Source organism: Gymnodraco acuticeps, unplaced genomic scaffold, assembly GCF_902827175.1.
Source record: "Gymnodraco acuticeps unplaced genomic scaffold, fGymAcu1.1, whole genome shotgun sequence".
Taxonomy (NCBI): domain Eukaryota; kingdom Metazoa; phylum Chordata; class Actinopteri; order Perciformes; family Bathydraconidae; genus Gymnodraco; species Gymnodraco acuticeps.
Window position 1 is genome coordinate 237,427 of NW_022990035.1, and position 20,372 is coordinate 257,798.

Here is a 20,372-nt window from a genome sequence, read left to right on the forward strand (position 1 = left end):
ATCTCTTTCCAAACAGACCTCAAGTCATCAGTGTTTGTTGTGGGAGCAGATGGTGAACAGGCTGATTAAAGAAATCTTTCCAACATGATAATGGCCCAAACATCATTAGTCAGAGAGACTTGTCTGTTAAGAAACTATCATGCTCGTTCATTTTTCATGAAGCCGATGTAATGGTCTCATTTGCATGTTTGGAAACTGTTGCTGTTGTTTTGCGTGATGAATAGCACACACAAAACATGACACTGCCTATCTGGAGCTGAATTGATCCATTTCAAGTTGTTTGCAGCTTGTAATGATGAATCATTTAAAGTGAAGCATGTGTAAAGGTCTCTACAAAAACAACAGATGAACTGCAAATAAACAGATTCCTAAAATGTTGATCTGAATAATAAGAGCCTAATATCTCAGGGGAAAGATAATACATCAACGACCGTGATTCCATAAAAACAGTATTTTGAAATATAACTGATTTGCAGGCGGCTCAATCAATTGAAAAATGCCGTTAACTGGCTACTAATGAGCAAAAACGTGCAAATGAAAGCTATCAAATGATTGATACCGAAATGTATTATCATTTAATAACCCCCCACACAAACCTTGCTTCATGTAAAGGCTATTGGTGTACATTCTCACCCAGTATGAAGACAGGCATGAACGCCCCAGATGGAATGGGCATGGCGGTGGCCACAGCAGACATCCAGAACTGCAACACACAAACCATACAACATGTTCAAGAGAAGAAACTAGGAGCTGTTGATGGAAAACAATAAAACCAAAGTGTGCAGCCTCAAATTAACTTCAGATCAACATACAGGCCAGTCAACTCATTGTTTGATTTAAAGATGAGTATTCAAGGCTTTCCCCTTCGGCTGCAGACTGAAAATCCAATGGCATTTCCCACTTTTCAATTTCAAACACTAGGAAACGTGGGGGAAATGCTGCGCGTCGTTTTTTGATTGTTTGTTTATAAACATTTGGGGAAAAGCATGATGTGACCAAACGATGTATTCTGCATTCCAGGTTAATGTGGCTGAAGTTAAAGTTAACATCACACCAGTGTCACCAAGCTGTCAAATTGCTCCACAGTCAGCGTGAAAACAAGTCTCAATCCATGCTGTGATTTTTTAAAGAGCAAACAGGTCGGAAGCTTTTTTTCTTCTTCCATGTTTTAATTTCCAATATTATCTATTTTCTTGCGGCAGCTTACCCAGCCCTAAAACTAGTAGGATTGCTTATTAGTTTATTGCTCGTGTTGCATAGTGATATGAAGTCCATGCGCTCTTAAGACCTTTTGTTCTGCGTGGTTGTGTTTGAGTGGGAGAAAAACAAAAAACAATCCATTCATTTAGTCACAGCTTAATGAGCCACAGAAGTGGATAATCTGTGTGTGAGTGTGTGTGTGTGGAGGGGACCCAATCATCCTTGGGTGTCCTTGAGCAAGGCATCCATCAACAGCTGCTCCACTGAAGCTGCAGAGGATGGTGCTGTAGCTGAACTTGTCTCCCAGAAGTGGAGGCTGATGACTAATACTTCTCTAAAATAAACCCTTCAGATTTTACTTACCGTGTTTGTCTCCAAACACTATCTGTATTCATCAAAGTGTACCTTTGCAATAGCTCCCTTAATAATACCCTCTGTTTTTGGCTGCAGAGCTCATCAGCGATGATGATTACCTTTAGCAACACTTGGGATGTTCGGCAGAGAGAACGACTCCCCAGCTTTCTGTCCCCGGCACCACATACTCAATTGGATTTGAAGGGATTGGGAGAGTAACACAACATTAGCATTTTAGCGGTCCAGATTACCATCGATTGTCATCGTCGTTTGAGAACTTAATTACTGTGGTACAAGATAACAGCTCATTACGGCGTCTCTCACAGGGTGGCTGCCGTCCTGATGGCAGAGAGGACTGCACTCAGTCTTTTTCTCTCTGTTAATCCCAAAAGTCAAACACAGTCACGCAGAAACACACAACACACACACAGGCCTTCAGCACACACTTAAATTCAGAGTCACAAATCCTAAAATAGATTAGTAAAATATTGTAAGATCACTGTTTGATAAAGGACAAGTTGGAGATGGAGTGACAAGGTGCTGTTAATGTGCCATAAAGGGATAGAAGTCAAAATAGTTATAGGCATAATAATACGGACTGAACTTAAAGCTCCAACTCACCTTCATTGGTCACTTAAAAAAGGTAACCGTTTGACAGATACATCTATCCAATACAGAAGCTGTTTAAAAGCTGCCTGAACATGGAACAAAAAACTATAAAAACAACAGTGTATATCTATACTCCTATATAGAAAATATACTGTATACTGTATGTGTCGTAAAAATCTGTCTGTGGTTTGACAAAATAATCTGATAAACTAATACTCTCACATTTTTCTTTCACAATCAAGTACCTATGTTTTTTTTATAAATATAATATATATTTCAACCCTGGTTTGTTAGTCACAACCTGATTTTGAGCCCAAAAATCAGGTTGTACATTATACATTTAAACTATTGCTAACTCTGATAAACAAATGACGTGTTTTATTTGCCACTTTCTGCAAAATTGTCAATTATGAGTTTTTCATGGAAAGTGTTCTTCCTATTGTTTGGATTACAATACATTCAACTGCATATAGACCAGGTCAGGTTTCTGAGTCTGCAACCTGGAAAAAATGCTAATTTAACAAAAATGTTACCGAAATTCAAACAAAAGTACACTTATATTCAGCATGTGTAATTATGTTTTGCTTCATTACAGTGCACCTGCCTAGCACATCATTTGACAGTTTAAATTAAATGAAGACAAACTAAAAAGTATAATTATGTGGTGGACTAAGAGAGAGAAAATGAAATCAGAGCCAGAGAGAACCATAAACACAGGGGAGAGAGGAAGATCAAGAGTGTGTTTGTGTGTGTACTGTGAAAGAGTTTTAACAGCCAGCTGCTCTCAGTTTTGGTTAAATGAAGTGTTCACTACAGGGAGCCGCTCTGCTCATTGAGAAACACCATGACTAAACTAATGCAGCCTAGGACGCTGAGTGACAGACTTTGATATCCTGTTGATAGGATTATTTATGTGGCATTTATGCCTAGATTAACTGTAGACAATGCAAAAAACAGAATAGGCCGGCATTGACTCTTTAAAGGGAAATGGAATTTCCAATAACAGAGTGGAGAACATTTTTTATCTTTTTATTCATATCTTAAGCTTCAAACTCACAACACTGACCAATAAAACATGTAAGTCAGACATTGAGAAAGACCATCAAGCACATGTGAGTGTAAATGGAACTTAGTGTAATGTGGCTTCCATGTCTTCTGAACAGTTTTCTTCTGTATTGACTGAGAATCTGCTCTTGCAGTTTCTCACTTCTTCACTGTGCTCTGCATGAGCTCTTGAGAAGTTGCAGATTTTCCTCAAACATGAGGCAGCAACAGCTTGGTGCCGTTCCTTCAGCAGCCAACAGACTGTTTGTGGGTCAGGACTCACAGTGTTTAGAGACCAGACACTGTCTGTCTGACTGTGTTTTTTATACATGAATCACTTGAACTCAGAGGCTCTGGTCACAGAGGAGGAACAATACGGGGAGGGCTACCTTTTGCCTTCAGAACAGCTTTGATTTTTAGAGACATGTGTTTCTGTCTAGATTACATTTCAAGTCTAACTGATGGTGGCAACACTGTTGTTTCCCTGTAGGTCAGTATTTTAGAACGGGATGACAACTAGGTCTGTCACAATAATTGGTTTATTAATATATTGTACAAAGAAAAGTAATGACCTTGATCATTCTTGCTGACCTTGACATTGCATGGTATGTTTGTATACAGAAGAATGTCACCAACATTTTAGCCAACATGATGCTAAAATAAACAGAAAGGTTCTCCCAACCATTATAAAACTTAACTTAACAACCCTAACAACAGTAACGACCCTAACAACAGTAACGACCTAACAACAGTAACGACCACACAACAGTAACGACTAACAACCCTAACAACAGTAACAACCTAACAACAGTAACGACCTAACAACAGTAACGACCTAACAACAGTAACGACCTAACAACAGTAACGACCACACAACAGTAACGACTAACAACCCTAACAACAGTAACAACCTAACAACAGTAACGACCCTAACAACAGTAACGACCTAACAACAGTAACGACCTAACAACAGTAACGACCTAACAACAGTAACAACCCTAACAACAGTAACGACCTAACAACAGTAACAACCCTAACAACAGTAACGACCTAACAACAGTAACGACCTAACAACAGTAACGACCTAACAACAGTAACGACCCTAACAACAGTAACGACCTAACAACAGTAACGACAACACAACAGTAACGACTAACAACCCTAACAACAGTAACAACCTAACAACAGTAACGACCTAACAACAGTAATAACCCTAACAACAGTAACGACCTAACAACAGTAACGACCTAACAACAGTAACGACCACACAACAGTAACGACTAACAACCCTAACAACAGTAACAACCCTAACAACAGTAACGACCTAACAACAGTAACGACCTAACAACAGTAACCCTAACAACAGTAACGACCTAACAACAGTAACGACCTAACAACAGTAACGACCTACAGTAACACAGTAACGCCTAACAACAGTAACAACCTAACAACAGTAACTACCTAACAACAGTAACGACCTAACAACAGTAACGACCTAACAACAGTAACAACCTAACAACAGTGGGAGGCTAACTACTTTACCGTAAGACATTAAAACATCAAATGTCAAACATGAGGCTTGAAACAGTGCTGGAGTTGTTGTCCAATCCGGCTTCATAAAATCATTTACAGGCAAGCAGTAGCAACATGAAACACAGCAGCAGTAGCAATGTGAACGCAATAGCAGGGCACAAACGCAGCAGCAATAGCGAGGCAGAGGCAGGCAGATCTGGCAGCTGAAATAGAGCGGCATGTTTAGGAGAATGCGTTGGTTGGTTGTAAGAGGGACGAGGTGCGTCACGTGTTAATGTATCATTGGCGCTCGAGTTGACTGCCTGAACTAGCTCGCAGGCTTCGCCCCATTTGGCCTAAATGAGTTGGACAATATTGGAAAAATCACATTTTTTGTGTGTGTGATCTTGGATCTATTGATTATTCTCAGCTCTATTCAATTCCAGTCGGACTGTCATCTAGTTCTTTCAGATGAGGTCCTCGGCACCAGAGGTTGCGCTACACTTTTTCGCTGCCCGTCATTTTGACGGACAGGATCGTAAAACTTCTGTCAAAATCCAGAATTACCCGTCGGCCTTTACACAACTCTGACGGGGGGGGGGGGGAAGCATGCTCGTGAACTGTCAACGGGGGGCGGGGGGGACAGTTCACATGCGCCGTGTTATGCATGGCTGCTGCACCTCGCGGGAGCGTGCACAGCGTAAAGCCAAAACAGACATTTCAATGATTTGTACGGCACAGTTAGGTTTGGAAACGGTATGATTTCCTTTTTGGAGGGCATGCATATTACGGCATAACACCGGAGCCTCGCTGCGGGGAAACTTTGGCGCTGTTCCGAGTTTGTTCTAATCTGTAATGACGGACTGCTTTCAGATTTGTCCGTCATTGTTAAAAAAAAAAAAATTCGGTTAACGCGACCTCTGCTCGGCACTGACATTGTCTGGGTGGTATTGACACCACCCACTCATTGTATGGGCGTGGGCAGTTGCTGCTCTTCAGTGGGAGCCTGGCATTAGGTCTTACCACATGCTCAATAAATACACAAGAGAACGTTCAGTACAAAGGCACCAGACAGCTCTCAGGTTATCCATATTCATATCAGTTAATTGCCTGATTTTATATACCGGTCCATGCTAGATTTAGTTACTGAGGCTACAAGCTCTATGACACTGCTTGTTCTCTTCCAACCAGTTAGTTCACTGACACTGCTTTAAAGATTAAAATACCCTGATGCTGCTTTAACGATTAAAATACCCAAACTCTTGAAACTGTCATCAATACTTTCATCACCATTAGATTAGATTACTGCAATTGACTCCTCCTGGTATAAGTAAAAAAATCCCTCTTGCCTCCCTCCAGCTCATCTAAACTCTGCTGCAAGGATTTTAACCCAGTCCAGGAAATATATCCATATCACACCGATCACGCCTTGCATTGGCTACCTGTTGCTTTTAGAATCGATTTGAGATTCCATTGCTGACTTGTAAGGCTTCGCGAGGCCTCACCACAAGCTATCTATCTGAGCTGTTAATGCCCAATGCCCAGTCCCGCACCCTGAGATCCTAAAAGGCATCGCTGCTGGTCGTTCCAAGTTCCAGATTCAAACACAAAGGAGACAGAGCCTTTGCTGTCAGAGCTCCTGGAGGTTTGAACAACCTGCCTGAGGAGATTAGGGCTGCAAAATCTGTCAGCACTTTTAAGTCACTTTTGCTTTTTTGTGATTTTTTTTTTGTGATTTATTCTTCATATATGCATTTTATTATTTTCTATGTGTTTCTATGTTAAGATGCTATTGTTTAGTTCACTTGCTCTTTGTGTATTTTTATGTCAAAGCACTTTGTAGCTATGTTTCAAAGGGGCTATATGAATACATTGAATTATTATTATTATTTGTATTATTATTTTAAAATGATATATGCCGCTTATTAAAAGTATTGAAGCTGCTTTGTTATCGTGGGGTAGTTATCAACATGTATGTGGGTAGTTCCTAGTCTGTTAGTAGTCATCTGTCCCCCACATTCAATCCAGAACCTACACCAGAATTCTGGTCATGCCACTGCTGATAACTACTGAGATAGAAGGGATGTGTGATTATCCAGTGTGTGTGTGTGTGTGTGTGTGTGTGTGTGTGTGTGTGTGTGTGTGTGTGTGCACGCAGCTGCTTACAAGAAAACACAAGACTGCTAGAACTGCTGGCAGCTTTCCAGAACTGTTGACCTTGGCCAGAAAGACAAGAGGAAGACAAAGGCGCACGCACGCACACACACACACACACACACACACACACACACACACACACACACACACACACACACACACACACACACACACACACACACACACACACACACACACACACACACACACACACACACACACACACACACACACACACACACACACACACACACACACACACACACTTCAACAACACACCACATGAGTGACCTGCAACAGATGCACCCAATGAAGAGGAGGACGATGATGACGTAAATGCTTACGTCAGGTGGAGAAAGCCAAGTACACTCATTCACACTTTTGCCCAATCCAAACACAATCACACACTCGACCATCAATCCAACCCCTATCCAATCCAGCAAAAAAGCCTACACTTTGAGCGAGCCACACACCTTCATGAATAGGAAGAGCAGCAGGATGACGAAGACGCTGACGTCAGGGTGAAGCCAGGCGGCGGAGAGGCCCAAACCCACCGGAGAAGACCCTGAAATCTTTGTCCACGTAAAGTTGTCAAACAGGGAGTTGATACACTCTCTTGGCATCAGCTGGAGAGGGGGAGGAGAGGAAGGAGAAGCGGATGGGATGGATGAGAGAAGTGGCAAATAAGGGGATAAAGGAAAAGGACAGGGTAAAGTGGGAGAAGGGGGGGTAGAGGGAATTAGATGATAATTAAAGAGGAAGTGAAGAGGAGAAAGACAGGGATGTGTAAAGAAACTGGAGAAGAAGAAGGAAGAGTCAAAAGAGGGATGAAAAGCGAGTGATAGAGAAGGATGGGAGGAATAGAGAATAAGGGAGGGATGTGAGAGGAAGCTTTGGGTAAGGAAGAGTTGGGAGAAGAAGCCAAAGAGAGAGGAGTGATACAAATAAATAATAGAAACAAATGTGTTGAGGAGGAAATGTATGAGAAAGGAGTAAAAATAAGTGAAGGGAGGAAGAAAGTCAAGTGGGACAAACAGACAGGAAGTCATCCGTAAAGCTGGAAGCAGACGGGTACGGGTGGCCGTGTCCAATGACTCATTCTCTTTAGATGACTCATGAATGACTAATTCACTTTTGCAGCGTTTTGCACCACATTTGCATAGATGCCGCTGAATCGCTCACAGGCACAAATCACAGTACATCTCACATCTGCTTCACACGGGGGAAAACAACGCCAACTTCATTTCATTTTCTCTGCTTCCTCCTTGAGCTACACTTGAATGGAGAGCCTGGAATTGATGGCTCGGTGTGTGAAAGGGAGATGTTGAGGATCTGCTCTGTGAAAGGCTGCTGTGAGCCTTAGACGGAGCTGGGTGTAATAATAGGCTATCCTGCGCCTTTTTGAAGTTCTGGGTTCACGTCTGGTTCACAACTCATGTAGCTTTTAATCTCCTCTCTCTGAGCTGCCGCTGCTGCTGTCACTCTGCGCTGTGCTATCAAGTTGGATTGGAAGCATTTCATTTCCCAAAATATATATGGGATTACTTTTCTTAAGTGAAATGTTTTAAATGTATCACTTTACTTAACAGCCAATGCTGTTATAAAAAGGTGTGCGACGTTTATACAATAAGGGCGTGAAAGATATGCACTAAGGGCAAGGGGAGAAACATGTTAGGGTGTCGCTGACTCGCATATGCACACGGATAGATATACATGCAGTTACAAAAGCAAATGACAAACGCCTAGCTCATACTAGGTGGGAGCTGCACATTTTATTGACAATAAAAATCGTTATATGGACTAGTGCAATTTTCAAATGTCAGGAAGTATTTGATAAAAGGCAACATATGTTAAGATACATTTCTCAATTTAATATTGAGGTGCTGCATTCTACTGACTTAATAAAACAACGCTGCAAGGTGCAGATCCTCTTTTCCAAATTGGGCTGCCCTACACATCTATAACTATAGCTGTAAGAGCTTTCACCTTAAAACTCCAGTTGTTCACGAAAAAGGGAACAAGCCATCCAATCAAGGATAAGCACAGACACTGACATCACAGTAAGGCCACATATGCATATTAGTAAGCTGATGGTGCTCAGGATATTCAAGCATAGATGTGGTTCTTGCTTTAGCAGCAGAGCTTACAGCTCCTTTCCTAATACCAATTATTAGAATCATCTTGGTGACACACTTTATCTAGCTCGTTGTCACACTTTGCCAAACACTGAAAATAATGAGGCTTTCGGCAAACCGTGTTAAAACAGCCCTGTAGATTTAAATGAATGTATTATTTCTCAATTATTTAATACTGATTGGTGTTACCACTGTCAGATCAAAGGCTGTGGTTGTTCCCCTCAAAGCTGCAAGGGAAATGTTCATGTTGGTGTCTCCCTGTGAAGCTGGTAGGTCACAGTTTGAACTTCGATAGGCTTTGATCCTGTGATGTAGCTTCCGTAAATTCAACACAGCAGGCTTATATTTATTACGTCTACAGCTCTGTGATGATGCCTCACACTGAAGGAATCCAATAACATCAAATATGATATATAATAATGTTGGTCATTTTGCTTTCTGGATATTTTTCTTCATGGCCTGCAGATGGATACTGGACAGCACAACGTTGATCTGTATTGTTTGAAAGCAGGCATACTCTGCATTAACACAATTTCAAAATAACACAAATGTACCGGTAGATACACTAATGAAATTCCACAATTTATTTCTGAAGTCCTCACTTCAAAGTTAGACACAAGCCCATAGCGCACTACAGCTCCAACGCTAATGTACCAAACCGGGTACTGTGTTGTGTCCAGAAATGTGGTATTGACTTTGCTCATGACATCCCTAGTCCTGATAATTGCTTCTTTGGGTGGCATTTCCTGGTGCTGTATGTTGATAAACTGACAAAAAGACGACTTCCTTGTGGTCTCCCTGTCTGAATGACTGAAATGTGGGATAACAAGATATGATCTCTGACCTCTCCTGCCATGAACTGTCCAAACCCAGGTGGGAAGGTCAGGGTGGCGATGACCAGTGTTACCACAGCAGGGAAAATCAGCCGGCTGGGGGGGAACAGAAGAAAATTGAATATAAATAATAACGGATTATTTCTCATGAACAACATTTTTGACTCAAACACTACATTTACAAGGAAAAATGCAATTAATAGATACAAATACTTCAAACTGTAAATTCAGTATAAACCTAGGATTAGCTGCCAATAATATTAAAGCATATAATATACCAGTGGTGGGCCGTCAGGGCCAGCAAGGCCTTCTCTGCTGGCCTAAACATCATCAGAATATAAATGTAATTTTGATATATTTTTTCCACAAATATGTATTAAATTATTCCCCATAGTCTATTCTTTTCATTTCATAGCTTTCCTCTTGGTTGCGCTGCTTCCAGCCTCAGAACAAGATTTGGAGGGCTGGCCTTTATGTTAGAGCTTTTATCCAATCATATTTCAGCCATAATGTGTTGCCAGGGTCCAAGAAATCTGCCCTTAGGCCTTCAGAATCAACAGTGCGGGCGCCTGTAGCTTAAAGTGAACGGAAACAAAACTGTGGCGTTAACCAATCAGATTTTGAGTTGGCGACAACGGGCCAGCTAGCACGATGACGTCAGCACGTGCACGTCTTTTGATTGGATACGCACTATTGAGAGGCAGAGCTATGTAGAGCTAGCAAACTGAACTTGAATTTGAACGAGCTAATTTGTGTAGATTTCTACAAGCTGTTTTTTTTCAACCCACAATGGCTGAAGGAGGAGAAGAGATCGATTTGGTCGCAGATATAATTACAACGCCATTTTCAAGACGAACTTTTCAAGAAAAGCTAGACATTGTGAGAAGAGAACGGCCAACCCCGACGCTAGCGAGCCTATCACAGCGGGGGAAAGGGTTTGTCCGCCACTTTCAAATCACTAACTACGAGCGGTACCCCTGGCTCACAGCCTCCGAGAGGCACTGCAAATTGTACTGCTGGGAATGCCTGCTATTTGCAAATGATCGATTTGGTGTTTGGAGCCACACTGGATTTGCAAACTTGAGTTGTCTAACCAAGGCAGCAACGAGACACCAAAGCACGGCTGGGCACTTACAAGCAATGGTGCTTTTGAAAACCTTTGGGGACACCCGAGTGGATCTACAGCTCAACGAACAAGTGCGCCGGGAAACGGAGCTCCACAACGAAAGGGTGAACAAAAATAGGGAAATATTGAAAAGACTGATTGATTGTGTCCTGTTTTTGGGTAAACAGGAACTTTCATTTAGGGGACATGATGAAAGCGCCGAGTCCAGAAACAGAGGAAACTACGTGGAGCTTCTTCTTTGCTTGCTGAGAACAACACAGACTTGCATTACCACCTGTCCACAAACAAAGTGTTTACTGGGACGTCAGGCAAAATACAAAACGACCTGATTTATGCTATTGCTGAAGTGATGGGAGAAGAGATCAAAATGGAGATTAAAAAAGCACCCTTTGTCGCTGTTATGGTGGACGAGACGACAGACGTGGGTAATGTAGCACAGCTGGCACTTGTCCTGCGTTATGTGACGGACACAGGTGTCAAGGAGCGGTTTGTCAGATTTGAAGATGTTACAAGCGGCAAGCGAGCTGATGACATTGCCGCTCTTATTTTCCGTTTCATGGAGGAATATGAATGTAGTCTGGATAAAGTTGTGGCACAGTGTTATGATGGCGCAGCGGTCATGGCATCTGGACTAAATGGGGTGCAGGCTAAAGTTAAGGAGAGGGCACCTATGGCCTTATTCATTCACTGCTATGCACATCGACTAAATGTAGTACTGACTCAAGGGGCCTCAAAGCTTAAAGAATGCAAGGTCTTTTTTGCCAGCCTCAATGGCCTTGCAGCATTTTTCTCCAGATCCCCTAAGCGCACGCAACTGCTGGATGACATTTGCAAGCGTCGTCTTCCTAATGTTTCACCAACGCGGTGGCAATATACATCGAGATTGGTCAATGCAGTCTTTGAGAAGAGAGTTTCCCTAAAGGAGGTGTTTGACCACATACTGGAACATCATGAGGAGTATGATGGGGATACTATGCTTAGCGCTGATGGATTTAATGCACGTCTGGATGATTTTGAGTTTTGTTTTTTGCTTGAAACATTCAATGGGATTTTTTAAGCATTCAGATGTGCTCTTTGGAATACTACAGAAACAAACATTGGATGTACAATTCTGTCTGACAAGGGTGAACGAGTTTTGTGACACAATTGAGCGAGAGAGGTGCCAGTTTCGTCAGATCTACGAGGACACAGCGCGCATCTCAAATGGTCCGAGCGCACGCAGAGGCCCACGTACAGCACAAGGAGACCTTCGCGCATACTACCAACAACTCCACAGCAATATTCTGGACAACATTCTTTGCCAGATACGGAGTAGGTTTCAAGACCACGAAAAATTAATGTTTCTCTCCCTCCTGGACCCCCAGCACTTTCAGACCTACCGGAAAAAATTCCCGCAAACAGCCTTAGCCAAATTAACACAGAGTCACGGAACACTGTTCGATCTGTCCCGGCTAAAAACAGAACTGACTGTAATGTATGCCATGACTGATTTTGAAGGGAAAAGTCCCACTGATCTCCTTGATTTCCTTAAGCAGAAAAATCTGAGTGAGAGCATGGGGCAGCTTTACACATTGGCATGTGTGGCAGTGACTATCCCTGTGTCCACTGCTTCTGTCGAGCGGTCATTCTCGGCCTTAAAGCGAATTAAAACTTATGCCAGAAATTCTACTGGACAGACTCGGCTTTCATCATTAGCCTTCATGTCTATAGAAAATGACTTATTGGTGGAACTGAAACGCACAGATAAACTGTACAACAGAGTCATTGAAGTCTTCTTGAGGAAAGAAAGGAGGATGGATTTTGTGTTCAAATAATCAGTTGTTTTGGTGAGTACAAAGCATTTTATTTTTTATTTTAATATATTTTTGTCATTTTATGTCGTTAATATTAAATCAATATTAACGAATTAATATATATGTAATTAAAATGACAAATATATAAAAAATAAATGTTTGATGCTTCTGCAAGAGATATAGAGATGTGTGTGGCGCACTGGCTCAGCTGTGCAGTAAAAGTACTCAAGGAGACTTGTTGAATTGTTTTGGTTGAACCTTTATCAAAGTGGACATTCAGGGCTAGGAATACACTTTCACCACTGTCGCAAATATATCCTCATGAACAAATGCAAATTAATTGTTTGTTTTCTTTTATTTTCAGTGAATAGTTTGTGTCTTTATCGTCACGTTTCTTAAATGAAACTGCTTTGGGTGCGACAATGCGCTGTTTAGTGAACAAACTTGTTAAAGCTCACATACTTTTGGTGGACTTAATAAAACTTTGTAGACTAATGCCTTAAAAGCCCCTTTTATTTTTAAGTTTTGACAGTATCCAAGCGATCTTAAAGCTGGTAGTTTAACACTCTTAATTGTAAATGCGGATATATTGATTATAAATGCTTCGGAAATATTAATATAACTCTGTTGTACTTGACTATGTTAAGGTGATGCAACGCCCGGTTATACTGCGTTTCTGTCTAAATGTATAGTTTCTAGAGCCATGGCGTCATAATGATGGTATTAAGAGGTGGAATAATTCAGGTAGGACTGTGTCGGACATCACTGAAGGCCTAGGTGTGAAATGCACGGCCCGCCACTGTAATATACTGTATATAAACTCAATAATTCATTCATATTTAATTTTGATTTGGCATCAGTCAATGTAGATTAAGTGCGTAACTAGTAAAAATCCTATACCATAAGCATCCTTTAACCAATTCAATTATAGCAAATGTAAAAATGTATATCAAGCGTTTTGAGCAAAGACTCACTGTTTGGTGAGGAAGCGTGTCATGGCGTTGGGGCGCCTCATGAACAGCACCACCTGTCGGTTGAGATAGACGAAGAACGCCCCCAAGAACCCACAGGAGATCCTGCCAAAACAAATAAACTCCACATTAGCCAAGTTAATTCATTTGTTCATGCCTGTGTGTTATACAGCACGTCTCTCCATTTCCCCCCTTGAGGTAAACGGTGAACCAGTAATTGGACTCTCAATGTTTTAAATGCTACATTTGCATAAAGCACACACACAAAGACGCTGCCATGAACGCCTTTGTCTCCATTATCCAGCCACTCACCCAATGATGGCGAAGGCAGGCAGCTCCTGCAGGTCAAAAGGGAAATCCATGCGGAAGTTTGTCCTGAACAGAGCAGTGATGGTTACTGGAAAACAAGAAAAAAGAGAGAGGAAATTCACACAATCATTTTGTAGTGATCAAAGTACAGGATAGGTACTTTGACTCAAATATCATAAAATGATTATTAAATAGAATTGTCAATAGTTATTGGTTTACAGCAGCGGCTGCTGTCGTATTTTCTTTAAAGGGACATTTAAACAAATATTTTCAACCATCTCTGTATTACTGAGGCACTGATCAACTTCCTTGCATTACAAGGTCATTCTAGTGTGAGTGTGGGTCTGTTCGAAATCATAAACTAACATACCATTCTTACTTACAAAATTGAGTGCGCTAAATTATTTATTCAGTTTAATTTGACTTAAAATAGTTATGAGAATATATTCAATTTAGTAGAAGAGGTCATGTAGATTTACATTTGTGATAAACACTTTATATTTAACGGAGGTTAGGGCCAGTAACAGTTTGATTGATTCAGTCAAGTAATGCAAGGAACACATGACACTTGAGTTGACAGTCTGGTGGTAATGACTATATATTGCATAAAATAGCTGGTGACATTCTTGTTACTACTAATATATAGATTGAGTGTGTATTACACAGTAACATCGTATTCCATTTTGATCACAGCAGTCACTTAAACATTCCTTCAGGACCCTTGGGTGACCCCCATATCAGGTAATAAAATACTGCTCTGCTTCATATTAGAGGAGGGCATTGTCAATTTGGTAAATAAATGATGTGCGTTTTCATTTTTGAAGTAAGGGTGCCCTCTAGTGCTTGCTTGATAAAGAGAACATGTCATAATATTGGCCAGTATCTCACACACCAATACAACATTAAAATAAGTGTCAAAATTATGAAAACTTTTTCTCCAACCAGTACCTGCATCTTTGTTGAACACGGATAACACTCGGAATATGAAGGCACTAAATGTAGCAGCAAAGTATCCTCTCCAGTAGTTTCTCACAGCAAAGTATGTGGATGTTACTTCTATACTAAAGAGCACACCTGGTGGAAAAGACAACAAGGAAATATGCAGCAATCAAACAGGCAGGAACTGAAAAAAAACAGGAAAGGTGCATGTAAAACTACCTGGTCTTTCCTGTGAAATGGAACACTTGTTGATACTTAAAGAAATGTTAAACCCCTTGAACATAGCTTACAATATAAATGTACTGGGTATATACAAATGAGGGAAGATGTGGGATGTGCAAAAGAGAGAGACACAGAGAACAGAGAAGACTGTGTACCTCCAAGTGGAGTCCCAAAGCAGCAGCCCACCCCGACAGCACAGCCCACTGTCAGGATGTCTGTGTAACAGTATGGATTCTACTGATCCAGAGAGGAGGAAGAGGAGGGAGGATTGAGAGAACAGAAAGATGACATATAGATGAGTATACATACAGTACACATTGTATTATAATCACAGGTAACAGTTGCTTGAAATTCAATATTTTCTTAACATCAGCTTACCTGAGCTCCTGAAAAGAAGGACATGAACCTGCTGAGAACGGCAGCACAGATACTGGCGATGTGGACAAACGGGCCCTGAGAGGACATGAAGTACAGTTCATTCAAAAACGTTTTATAGCAGTGTGTGCAGTACAATACCAAAAACCAGAGGGGAGATGCACTTGATGGTTGAATTAAATGAAAAAGGTAGAGGGAGTGTTGAAGCCATTTTGCACATTTACCTGGATTACATTGTATTGTGATGTATTATCGTTTTGATTGATGCAGCTATTATTGTGAATACTGATGAATAATATGTAGGACAGACGAACAGGTATCTACTATAAGCAGGGGCAAACCATTTTCAACCTTTTCATATTTGTTCTACTTTCCTTTAAATAAATAGATGACAATTGTGTGGAAATGCACATTGATATTCTGACAGCTTCATACAGGAAGAGATTAGTTACTTAATCAATGATACAAATGTGGTTGACCCACCTCTTTGCCTACAGGCATCCCGCTGCCCAGGGCAGCCGTCAGGCCGATGACTTTAGCAACAAAGGCCCTGAGAGTTAGATATTCCTTCAGCACCACGCCTCTCAGGATGGTCTTCAGCTCTGGGATGCCAGAACCTGAGACACAAGGGGAACAAAAGGTTGTTTGGAGGGGAACAGGGGACTCATTGAATCATTTGAATTATAGAATACAAAATTGTGTAGAGAAGGCCTGTAAACATATATTTAAAATGTAAGTATATTTTCCAAAAAAACATAAGAATAAGAACATTATTTTTGATTGTAGGAGCGTCAACAAGCAGTACTATGGTCACAACATCACTTTAACTAAATAGAGATACATGTGATATCAGGCCAAGCTGAATGATGTTTGACAACATTGCCAATGTTGGATATTTTTTATATTTAAACTGAAAGCATTAAATAAACACACATACAAGTAATTAAGTCATCGAGTCATGTCACAAGTCTTTTACTTCCTAGTCGATTTATTTATTTACTGTCCCGTTCACTGGAGTGTTTTGATTAAACAACATTATTTTTGACAGCCCAAGTCTGAAGCTTATGTCCCACAGCTGTACAGCCACATTTGAAAAGAAAATGCCCGTTGACTCTACAGCGACTGTATAGCAGCAGCCATGTGAAATGTTGGACAAAGAAGCAAGATCCCATTTTAAGCACTTTCTCTACACCTGCTTAAAATAGTAAGTAATAAACCTATTAGATAAAGAACATTCTTGTCAGTTTGAATAATGCACCCTGAAGGGATAAACTCCACAGGGTTTCATTTCAATAAAATGCTACAGCATCTAATTTCACTGATTAGCTGAGATGACTATTCCAATATGTGATGCTGCAGACTAAATGTACATTGTCTAATATGCAGTCATCATTTAGAGGTAATTGACCAGAAACTATAGGTAGACGAGCGCAGAGAACACAGCCATAAGGAGGACTGGGCTACAGACCAATAGCCTGAGGAGCGACCAGGTGACAGAAGAGGGAGGAGAACAGGATGAAGATCAGGGGATATGAAACCCAGGCCAGGAACTGCAAGGCGATTTTCCCCTTCAGCTCCCCATAAATCCATTTATAGGCTGAAGGTGGGTGGAAGGAAGATAAAGGAAGTGATAAAAAAGGGGGGAAATTGGGAAATTATAAACAAAAGAACAATGGCTAAAAATAAATGAATGAATAGCTGCACTTTAGGAAGAAATACAAATAATGCAAGAAAGATGCAGAAGATGGTAAATAAGTTATGAAACAAAGAATAACAAAATTCAGAGAAGAAAAGAAAGATGCAAATATCCAAGCGATTTTGCTCCAGCTTGGCCTCTACTCTACTCTGTTAGATCTGCAATGCATTCTGGGTTTTGTAGACTTACCTTGCAGGCTTTTTGTGCTGGCATAGTCCATTGTCCAGCTGACCAGCGCCATTGTGATGCCCAGCATAATGAGGAAGATCCAGTCTTCTCCCAACCTGGTCACCAGGAATCGCTGCACCCGTGCTATGCAGTCTGACAAAACCAAAAACCACAACAAAGTAGTAGTAAAGTTTATTGACCTTCTTTTGTTGTTCCTAGGGATGCTCACCTCTACACTTGGAGTAGGAGCGTTTCTTTTTCGTGGAGGACGTGGGGTCGGGTTCAGCAGTTTGATCCTGCTCTTCGCCCTCTGCGTCCATGGCGGACTGACGCCTCCTCTGCCTGCTGTAATAGCCAAGCTGATGTCTGCTGTGATATCCATTCTGACCGTGGATACGTCGGCCATGTCTTGTCCTGCCGTGGCTGCGAGGGTGGTTTCCATGTTTCTTGATCTGTCTCTCAGTCAGCAGGCGTGTGGCCTCCCGTCTCCCGGAGCCTCCCTGGTTCTCTTGGTACTCCCCATAGAGCTGTCGACCAATCCATTAATCATTCCACAAATCGTGCATTCGTTCATCAGACATAACCATGTACAGGTAGTTCCTGTGAAAGTGAGAATGAACAGTGTAGTACTCTCCTTCTGGCACACTGGTAGAGAAGAGACTAGGTCAAAAATAGACAGGACCACGTGTTGACCCAAACAGCTTTAATGGAAGCGGAAACATGGGCTCTGCTTCTAGATTTATCACCTCTGGACAGACTCCATGAAATTTGCCTTGGACATCTGCGGGAGAGATCAATCCTAAACTCTCTCTCACTAGCACAACTATCTGTTTCAGTAGGAGATGCCCTCATGCACTACTTTTATCTTAACTCCTTTCTGTAGTTTATTTTCCCCAAAAAACTATGAGTCAACCAGAAATGCAAAAACACACTGCCTCTGCCACTAACCATGTCCTGAACAGCTAATGTGAATTGTTCACATCAAAACGGAAATACAGTGTCCAGCGAGTTAAATACTGAGTTAAATCCAAGATCTAATACATTTTAAAGGGTCTTGAACATACTGTCTTATTCCTTGTTGGTGTTGCACATCGCGCAGCTGTGATGCAAGAAAATTCTGTCTTGAAACGATAATGAAGTATCATGGTATTGCATTGTATATATTCATGCATCCAGTGTTTTTACTGGTAAAGTCCTCTTGACAACTACAGTAACATGAGGGACACCAGGGGTCACTGAAGTCATAAATCACAATTTGAAAAAAAAGAATGAATCTCTTACCCATAAATACAAATTATAGATTTGCTATGTGAGAGCTGTACTTTTTCCTTCTAAGAACCTTGAGTTAATTTCATCATTCCCAATCTGTCACAAATTAGATATTCATCTACTACTGAAGCATGAATTATTCCAGCACTGTGCCAAAAATGTAATCTCATATATATTCTTGGTACATCATCAGCAGACAATAGAACTCCAGGAATACAACTGACGAGTTGATAAATTGTGTCTGTTGATGACCCTTCGGACATCTATGCAGTAACCTTTAACAGCTTATCATTTAGCAGGTTCATGCAGGCAGATTGATGGATAGATGGATTAACACACTGTTGTGTCCCGTCAAAAGTGTTGAGTTCAGTCATGTTTTATGTTTAATCATTTTTTGTCTTGTCTCCCACTTCCTGTCTTATTTTGGTACTCACCTTTTGCATTTCATTCCAGGTCCCTTCACTCCCTATCCTTGTGTGTGTCTCCCGCTCTCATCAGCGTCACCCCCGCCCCTGATTGTTTCCACCTGTGCCAATTACCTTTTGTTTAAATTCCCCAGCCTTCCTTTGTCTTGTGTCAGTTTGTCTTGTCCTGTCTCCATGCCAGTAGTCTGCTTACCAGCGATTTCATATCTTGTCTCAAGCCTGATTCATGCTCCTGAAACTCTTTGTACATTTTGTTCCTCATGTAGTAAGCGATTTTCTTGTCACCTCGTTAAGAGTGTCGATAATTTTTTGTATACATATCTTGGAAATAAAGTATATTACTTATACTTTACCTCTGTCTCCCGGGTCGTGCATTTGAGTCCTTTTCCTTGTGTTTCCAAGTTCGTGACAGAACGAACCGACCACAATGGACTCAGCCGACCCAAAGACACTTCACGCCGCCCTGTCAGCCCAAGGCGTGAGGATTTTTCACCATGAGGAACAGCTGGGCTTAATCAGCCAAGGAGTTAAAGAGCTTGTAGGACGCCAGGCCGAGCTCCAAGATTCCGTCTCTTCACAGATACAACAGCTGACGGATCACATGCATAAATTCATCGCTCATCTGCAGACTGCTCCTCCGGTGACGTCATCCACTGCTTTCCTGTCGAGGATCCTGCTGACGCTGTCAAACCGATCCAGGTTGTTTCTTCATTACGGCTGGCTCTTCCGGAGAGATTCTCCGGAGACTCCAACTGCAGAGCCTTCCTTGTGCAGTGCGATCTGCATTTTCAACACAATCCAGGGGCTTTTTCATCAGACCATGCTAAAGTGGCGTTTATCCTGGAAGAGCATCAGCCTGGGCTACTGCAGAATGGTCCAGAAAATCCGAGCTATGCTATTCATTATCCAACTTTATAGACACCATAAGTCGCATATTTGACCACTCCTCGCCTGCTACAGAAGCCAGCAGAAGACTTCTTCAGATGCGCCAGCACAACCGCCAGGTGGTTGATTATGCAATCGAGGTTCGCACGGCGGCAGCGGACAGCTGGTGGAATACTCCGGCTCTCCATGACGCCTTTATGACTGGACTTACAGATCCGATAAAGGACCAGCTGGCTCCTCTGGAGGTGCCACGGGACCTGGAATCTCTCATCGCTGTGTCCATCCGGATCGACAACCGACTTCGGGAAAGGGAGAGAGAGCGCTGGCGCACCCGTGACGGAAATCCCAGT

At 41.7% G+C, this 20,372-nt stretch overlaps 1 protein-coding gene across 2 annotated transcripts in view; it reads right to left on the minus strand.

The window, feature by feature from the left end:
- clcn1a (chloride channel, voltage-sensitive 1a) overlaps positions 1–19,558 on the minus strand; it is a 35,547-nt gene extending 15,989 nt beyond the window's left edge. Inside the window, exons 1-11 of one of the 2 annotated variants that reach the window (XM_034215090.1) lie at positions 17,673–19,558; positions 17,465–17,596; positions 17,048–17,176; positions 16,063–16,196; positions 15,583–15,657; positions 15,360–15,438; positions 14,992–15,117; positions 14,047–14,131; positions 13,738–13,839; positions 9,856–9,940; positions 634–703 (exon numbers count right to left, since the gene is read on the minus strand). In XM_034215090.1, coding sequence (XP_034070981.1) covers positions 634–703; positions 9,856–9,940; positions 13,738–13,839; positions 14,047–14,131; positions 14,992–15,117; positions 15,360–15,438; positions 15,583–15,657; positions 16,063–16,196; positions 17,048–17,176; positions 17,465–17,596; positions 17,673–17,763 — 1,108 coding nt within the window. In that variant the 5' untranslated portion in view covers positions 17,764–19,558. The remainder of the gene's footprint in view (positions 1–633; positions 704–9,855; positions 9,941–13,737; positions 13,840–14,046; positions 14,132–14,991; positions 15,118–15,359; positions 15,439–15,582; positions 15,658–16,062; positions 16,197–17,047; positions 17,177–17,464; positions 17,597–17,672) is intronic. The other variant, XM_034215091.1, reaches the window with a different exon arrangement.
- Positions 19,559–20,372: the final 814 nt, after the last annotated feature.